Source organism: Pteropus medius, unplaced genomic scaffold, assembly GCF_902729225.1.
Source record: "Pteropus medius unplaced genomic scaffold, Ma_sr-lr_union100, whole genome shotgun sequence".
NCBI classification, from domain to species: Eukaryota; Metazoa; Chordata; class Mammalia; order Chiroptera; family Pteropodidae; genus Pteropus; species Pteropus medius.
In genome coordinates this window covers 2,063,557-2,070,132 of record NW_024347793.1, presented here as the reverse complement: position 1 = coordinate 2,070,132, position 6,576 = coordinate 2,063,557, and the positions used below count along the sequence as shown (strand labels likewise).

The 6,576-nt window shown below is 58.7% G+C and overlaps 1 protein-coding gene across 4 annotated transcripts in view; it reads left to right on the top strand.

Moving 5' to 3' along the window:
* GPR108 (G protein-coupled receptor 108) overlaps positions 1–6,032 on the top strand; it is a 6,750-nt gene extending 718 nt beyond the window's left edge. Inside the window, exons 2-18 of one of the 4 annotated variants that reach the window (XM_039878527.1) lie at positions 197–316; positions 1,008–1,058; positions 1,274–1,356; positions 2,092–2,216; positions 2,335–2,396; positions 2,474–2,533; positions 2,645–2,749; positions 2,952–3,085; positions 3,192–3,267; positions 3,733–3,806; positions 3,899–4,016; positions 4,099–4,229; positions 4,367–4,432; positions 4,672–4,714; positions 4,935–5,018; positions 5,110–5,234; positions 5,563–6,032. In XM_039878527.1, coding sequence (XP_039734461.1) covers positions 197–316; positions 1,008–1,058; positions 1,274–1,356; positions 2,092–2,216; positions 2,335–2,396; positions 2,474–2,533; positions 2,645–2,749; positions 2,952–3,085; positions 3,192–3,267; positions 3,733–3,806; positions 3,899–4,016; positions 4,099–4,229; positions 4,367–4,432; positions 4,672–4,714; positions 4,935–5,018; positions 5,110–5,234; positions 5,563–5,635 — 1,530 coding nt within the window. In that variant the 3' untranslated portion in view covers positions 5,636–6,032. Of the gene's footprint in view, positions 1–196; positions 317–1,007; positions 1,059–1,273; positions 1,357–2,091; positions 2,217–2,334; positions 2,397–2,473; positions 2,534–2,644; positions 2,750–2,951; positions 3,086–3,191; positions 3,268–3,732; positions 3,807–3,898; positions 4,017–4,098; positions 4,230–4,366; positions 4,433–4,665; positions 4,715–4,934; positions 5,019–5,109; positions 5,235–5,562 lie in introns of those variants that run through there. The other 3 variants (XR_005656278.1, XR_005656277.1, XM_039878526.1) reach the window with 3 other exon arrangements.
* Positions 6,033–6,576: the final 544 nt, after the last annotated feature.

The window sequence follows — 6,576 nt, the reverse complement described above, 5'->3', positions numbered from 1 at the left end:
TCTGTGCCTGGGATTGGTGTGGGGACAGAGCCTACAGGGAGGCTCCTGCAGCCTCTCCTGACACCTTTTGGAGCTGTCCTAAATAAAGAGATGCCAGGAGTGGGGCAAGGTCCTTAGGGGAGCCTCATGCCACAGCCCTAGGGCTGGGCGGGCTGAAAGAACTCTGAATTTCCTCTGCCTCCTTGGTGTCCGGCAGGGGGAGAAGCGACCAGACATTCAGCTGAACAGCTTCGGCTTCTACACCAACGGCTCTCTGGAGGTGGACCTGAGCCTGCTGCGGCTGGGCCTGCAAGAGACCAAAGAGAAGACTCCGCTGGTGAGGGGCCTGGAGGGGTTTCCTGGAGGAAGGCGAGGTGCACAGTGTCCAAGCCCTCCCCTCCCCAGTCTGGATTCACATCCTGGCCTCCCACAGCCCCGGTTCCTGCAGTCAAAATGAGTAGCTAGCATTTACTGAATGCCCACTGAGTTGCAGGTACCATGCAAAGCAATTTCCACGGGACTTTTCCCTTGTAGCCACCTCTCAGGAATGCTTCAAAAACGTTACACCTGTAAAGCCAGGCTCGGAGGTATATGGCTTGCTTGGAGTCACAGACCCTGTATGGGAATCCAAGAGTGCTGGGTTCCAGAACCCAAGGCAGGAAGCCATAAACACTTCATTTGATTTTTTTTTTTTTTTAATTCTTAAATTTTTTTTTTTTACATCATTTTAATCGAGGAAAATAAAGTGGGCTAGGTCCAGAGGACGTGCTAAGGTCTCCCTGATGAAGGGACACCCAAGTTGGAAGTGACGTCCAGGCTGAGTACCACAGGTTGGTTAGGCGTTAAGGCAAGAGGGTTGAGAGGTGTGGGCAGGATGGGTCCTAGGAGAATTCGTTGAGTAAATGAGATCTAGCACGTGGTAGGTGTCCAATAAGTTTGAGATTACGTTTCTGTTTCTACTGAAAGGGGTAGCTTGGGGGTCCCTGCTGGAGCCCCTCACATCCTCCCCCTTTCTTTCTGCCTCCCAGGTGGGGTTCAGCCTGACCCGGGTTCGATCTGGCAGCATTCGACCCTCCTCAGTGAGTGCAGGGGGTGGTGGGCAGGGAGTGAGGAAGGGCTAGGGTGCTGGGGGCGGCAGGGAGGGGGGCCATTTTCTGCATCCAGGAGCCCCAAGACCCCTTTTCCAGAGTGGGGAACAGGAAGGAACCCTCCCTTGCAGAGTGGGTAGGGAGGAGGCAGGGGGACTGGGTCGGTGGGAGGTGGTAACCAAGGCTCCCTCTTACCCACTCCCCAGACCCAGAACCCCAACGACTGTCCTCTCCAGAAAAACAGTAGCAACCTCCTGGTTCTCTTCCTTATCAACACCAAGGACCTGCAGTGAGTTGGGGGGCCAGAGGCCCCCCTAAAGATCCGTCATTTGTATTTTCCTGGGTGCGATACCCACAAGAGCCGATCGGGTGGGATGAGGCACCAGCTAAAAAGAACTTTGCCGCTCTGAGAAGGAAAGCCACTGGCTCTTTAATGTCCCCTCCAAGCCTTCTGATTATGACAGGGAGAGAGGGAGCACAGGGGTCCCCGGGGAGTGTCGCGGTCTCAGGACAGAAGGTCTGGCCACAGAAGGGTGTTGTGAGGATCCATAACAACCATTCGTACTTGTCGAAGGCTTTCTATGCACGGGACAGTTGGGTCTGCTTTACTCACCGCCCCCTTAAGCTGTTATTAACTCCACTGTAAAGGTGAGAAAACAGGCCCAAGAACTGGGATTTGGACCCAGGATCCAATGGTTCCTCTGTATATACAGAGATGTTGCCTGTGTATATGTACGGTGGTTTTTAAATAAGGTGCCACATAAGGTAGAATGAGCGAGTCCTTGTCACAGGAAGTGACAAATCCTTGCTGGTGCAGGCAGTGTGTGGATGTGGCAGCCACCCTGATAGGTGGTAGCCAGATGCTAGAACTTTGTGACCACTGTGATTCAGTCCAATGTCAACCCCCAGAGGGGAGACCCAGTGGGCCCAGGGGCCCATCGAGTCACTTGACACAGGTGGCATGCCTGACGGGAGCTGTTAGCCTCCCAGCCTCATCTACGCCTCACCCTCCCCCTCGCCCCAGGGTCCAGGTGCGGAAGTATGGGGAGCAGGAAAAGCTGTTCATCTCCTCTGGGCTTCTCCCTGAAACACCCTCGGAACCAGGACTCCCGAAGCCAGAGCACATGGTCACCCCCAAGAAGAACAACGGTGAGGCAGGCTGGCTCTGTCGAGGGGAGGGGATGGCAGGGCTGCTCTGCGCATCCCCCTGTCATTCTGCTGTCCTTCTGTCCATCCATCTTTAAACTCATCCACTCCTGCCCTCCAGGGACCACCACTGTGCCAAACAAGGCCAAGTCAAAACCTGCAGGATCACAAGGAGACCAGCAGGTTGGAAGGCAGGCTTTGGTGAGGGGATGGGGACCCGGGGCTGCTGATGCTTGATTGGGGGCGCTCTGTCCCCTCAGGGGAAGGACCAGGAGCTGGTGCTGGGCCTGGGCCATCGCAACAATTCCTACAACTTCAGCGTGAGTGTCTGAGCACCTGCGGCACAGCCCCCCCCCCAACCCCGCCACGCCCCAGAGCAGGGGGACCCCCAAGCTGAGGCCCCCTCTCCTCTTTGCGCCCCCACCACCCAGTTCCACGTGGTGATCGGCTCGAGGGCAGAGGAAGGCCAGTACAGCCTCAGTTTCCACAACTGCTACAACCTGTTGCGGGGACAAGAGCGGCCATTTGACATCACGGTGAGCAGACAGGATGGCGAGGCCCTGGCTGTGGCCAGGCGCGCCACACCGAGCTTGGCCTCACCAGGTCCCCCCAGCGGCCGTGCTGTGAACTGAAAGCCTGAGGCTCAGAGAGGGGGGTCAGCCAGCTAGAGTGGGAGAGCTGGAGGCTGCAAGTCCAGAGCTTGCGCGCAACCCCACTGCCCCCACCACCCCCTCCCAGGTAATGATCCGGGAAAAGAACCCCGAGGGCTTCCTGTCCGCAGCGGAAATTCCCCTTTTCAAGCTCTACATGGTCATGTCTGCCTGCTTCCTGGCCGCTGGCATCATCTGGGTGTCCATCCTCTGCAAGAACACGTAATGCCCTCACCGTTGGGGGTGCCTCCTCCCCTCATCACGCCCTCCCGTCCCTGCCCCTCATGGATGCCCCTACACCCCCTTCTGTTCCTAACCCCCCTGCCAGGTACAATGTCTTCAAGATCCACTGGCTCATGGCGGCCCTGGCTTTCACCAAGAGCATCTCGCTCCTTCTCCACAGCGTGAGAGCCTGGGTCTGGAGCAGGGAGGTCAGGCTGGGGTCCGGGGTCGAGGAAGCTCAGCCGAGCAGTCCACCTCCCACATCTCTGCAGACGTTAGCCCTGGCCACTCCGTGTGTCTACCTATGTGTCCATCTGTTTTACTGTTGTGGCCAGCTGTCCATCCACTACATCGGTCTGCCTGTCCTTCTGTCTCGCTATGACTGTCCACCTGACCAGCTCTCATTGTCCACCCTTCTACTATGACTTTCCCCCACATTGTTGTGGCCGTGACTGCCCATCCCTCAGTCCAGCCATCCGTTGGGCAGTGACTGTCCATCTCTTAAGTCCTCTCACCATCCTGACTAACAGTCAGTTCAGTCAACTTTCTGGCGCCTCATTCGACAGTGATTGTCCCCGTTCCTAAACCACCACCATCCACCTACTTGTAATCACTGTCCATCTGTCCATCCATCCATCCACCTCCAGATCAACTACTACTTCATCAACAGCCAGGGCCACCCCATCGAAGGCCTTGCTGTCATGCACTACATCACACACCTGTGAGTGATCTCTGCGGGGCAGGTGGCGGGCAGCGGGCGGCGGGGGAGGGCTGCGTGCTGCCACCTCACCACACCGCCTCCCCCTCCTCTAGGCTGAAGGGTGCCCTCCTCTTCATCACCATCGCTTTGATCGGCTCCGGATGGGCCTTCATCAAGTACGTCCTGTCTGACAAGGAGAAGAACATCTTTGGAATCGTGATCCCGCTGCAGGTGCCTCCGGGGCCCCAGGCGGGTGGCTGGTGGGCACTCGTCGTACCTAGGGCTGCCTACCCACCCGCCCCCTGCCCTGCAGGTCCTGGCCAATGTGGCCTACATCGTCATCGAGTCCCGCGAGGAGGGCGCCAGTGACTATGGAATCTGGAAGGAGATCCTCTTCCTGGTGGACCTTATCTGCTGTGGCGCCATCCTCTTTCCTGTGGTCTGGTGAGGACCCTGTCCTGCCACCACCACCCCCTATCACCCCACCACCACAGTACCCAGCGCCAGACTCGCCCCACATTCCCGGCGGACACAAGCAGAGTCAGTGCTGACCGCTCCCTGGGGTCCACCCCCATTCCCAGGTCCATCCGGCATCTCCAGGACGCATCTGGCACCGACGGGAAAGGTGAGGCCCTGCTCCCAGGACTGTCTTCCCAGCCCACATCCTGCTCCAGGCCCTTCATGCTGACCCTGGATGGCCCTTCCCTCCCCTCTGACTGCCCCCCTGCTCACCCCTTCTCCATCCCTGGACAGCCCCTCCCAGATTAACTGCCCTGTGAACACTCCCCTAAATGTTCTCCTGTCCCCAGCCCACCTCCACCCTTCTCCCCTTGGTTGCCCTTCAGTCTCATCCCTGACCCCCTCTCTGTGCCCGCTCCTCCGTCAGTGAACCTGTCAAGCTGAAGCTGTTTCGTCATTACTATGTCATGGTAGGAACCCTGTGCTCACTCATGACCCGAGTGTTGAGGGAAGAGGGGACAACCAGCCGCTCGCTACACCCTCCCTGGTCCCTCCTGCTGTCCCTCTGAGTCCGGCAGCTCAGCCCCTCTGCTTGCGATCCGCGGACCCCGCCCCAGGCGTCCCCAGTGATCCCGGTGGTCTCGCTGCCCCGGTGGTCCCTGGGCCCCACGCCCACCCCTGTCCCTGCAGATCATCTGTTACGTCTACTTCACGCGGATCATCGCCATCCTGCTGCGGGTGGCCGTGCCCTTCCAGTGGCAGTGGCTGTGCCAGGTGAACGGAGCGGGGAGGGCGGGCCAGACTGTGCAGGTGGCGGGGACGGGGCGTGCGCCTGACGCTGGTGCTCGGACCCCTCGCTCCCCAGCTCTTGGTGGAAGGTTCCACCCTCACCTTCTTCGTGCTCACGGGCTACAAGTTCCAGCCGGCAGGTGACAACCCGTACTTGCAGCTGCCCCTGGAGGACGAGGAGGACGTGCAGATGGAGCAAGTGTGAGCCCGGTCGGAGTGGGCGGGGCTCTGGTGGACCCGGCTGGGGTTCTGGGTGATGTGAGCAGGGCCTGGGCGGCAGGGGCGGGGCCGGAGGCTCAGGGGTGGACCCAGCGGGCGAGCCCTGGCGACACAGGTGGGCCTGGCCGTTCTGGGGTATAGTGTGGCGGGGCTTGGGCATCTGTAGGGGCAGAGACTGGAGGCGTGCAATGGGTGGGACCTGGGCAGCTCGGGGCTGGGTCAGAGGCTCAGTGCGTGGATCGGTGGGGCCAGGAGGGCGGGGCCTGGCGCCCTTCAGCTCCTGGACCGCCTCCTTGCTGTCTACCTTTAGAATGACTGATGCTGGGTTCAGAGAAGGCCTGTCCAAAGTCAACAAAACAGCCAGCAGGCGGGAACTGTTGTGATCATGCCGCCACCTCCGACCAGGCTGCTTCAGCCCCCTTCGTCCTTCTCCGGTCACATGTTCCCACTGTAGCTTCTGTCCCCAAGCGTGGGGGGGGGGAGGGGGCCGGTGCGCAGGAGGCGCCCAGCTCCCTGGGAGCTGTGTTCCGAGAGCCCATTCATAAGAAGACAGACGGCCTCCCCTTCCCAAGTATGGGGCAGCCCTGTCCCCACCCGAGACCGCCCCCCACTTGCGAATGTACACTAAGAACCGAGCTGTTTTGCTCGGTTTCTTGCCTTTCTGAGGGTTGAGTTCTAACACAGAGGTGGTGTTTACAATTTAGAAATCTGTTTTCACTGGGTGGGGGGAGGCCGTGGTATCCATTGCTTTATACACACAATAAATATCAATTGAGCAACTGCCGTGCGTGGGCTCTATGCCGGGTGCTGAGGCCAGCAGTAAGCAAGACCTAGCCAGTCCCAACACTCAAGGGGCTCACAGCCCTGCGGGTGGAACGGGGAATTGGCAGAGGGACAGGGACAGGGGCATGTCACCAGACAGTTCTGTCACAGAGCCCTGACTCAGCCTGCGAGTCAGGAAAGGTGAATAGAGAAGTGTGGATTTTGCAGGCCCGGACGAGACAGCATGGGCAAAGGCCGGAGGCTAGAAAAAATGTTTGAAAAACCCACAAGTGGCTCAGGCTGAAGAAAGAGTATAAGTAACTGTAACCAACATATTGCCACTGCTGTAGGCCACACCCTATTCTAAGGCTTCCGTGGACCATAACTCATTCAAAAGACTTTGAGGCACAGAGAGACTAAGTAACTTGCCCAAGGTCACACAGCTAAGGAGTTGGTGGGAGACTCAGGACTCAAAACGCTGGCCACCTTGCCGTTATTTGCTGCGTGGCCCTGGATAAGTGGTTTAACCTCTTATTTCCTCACATGTAAAATGTGGGGTGCC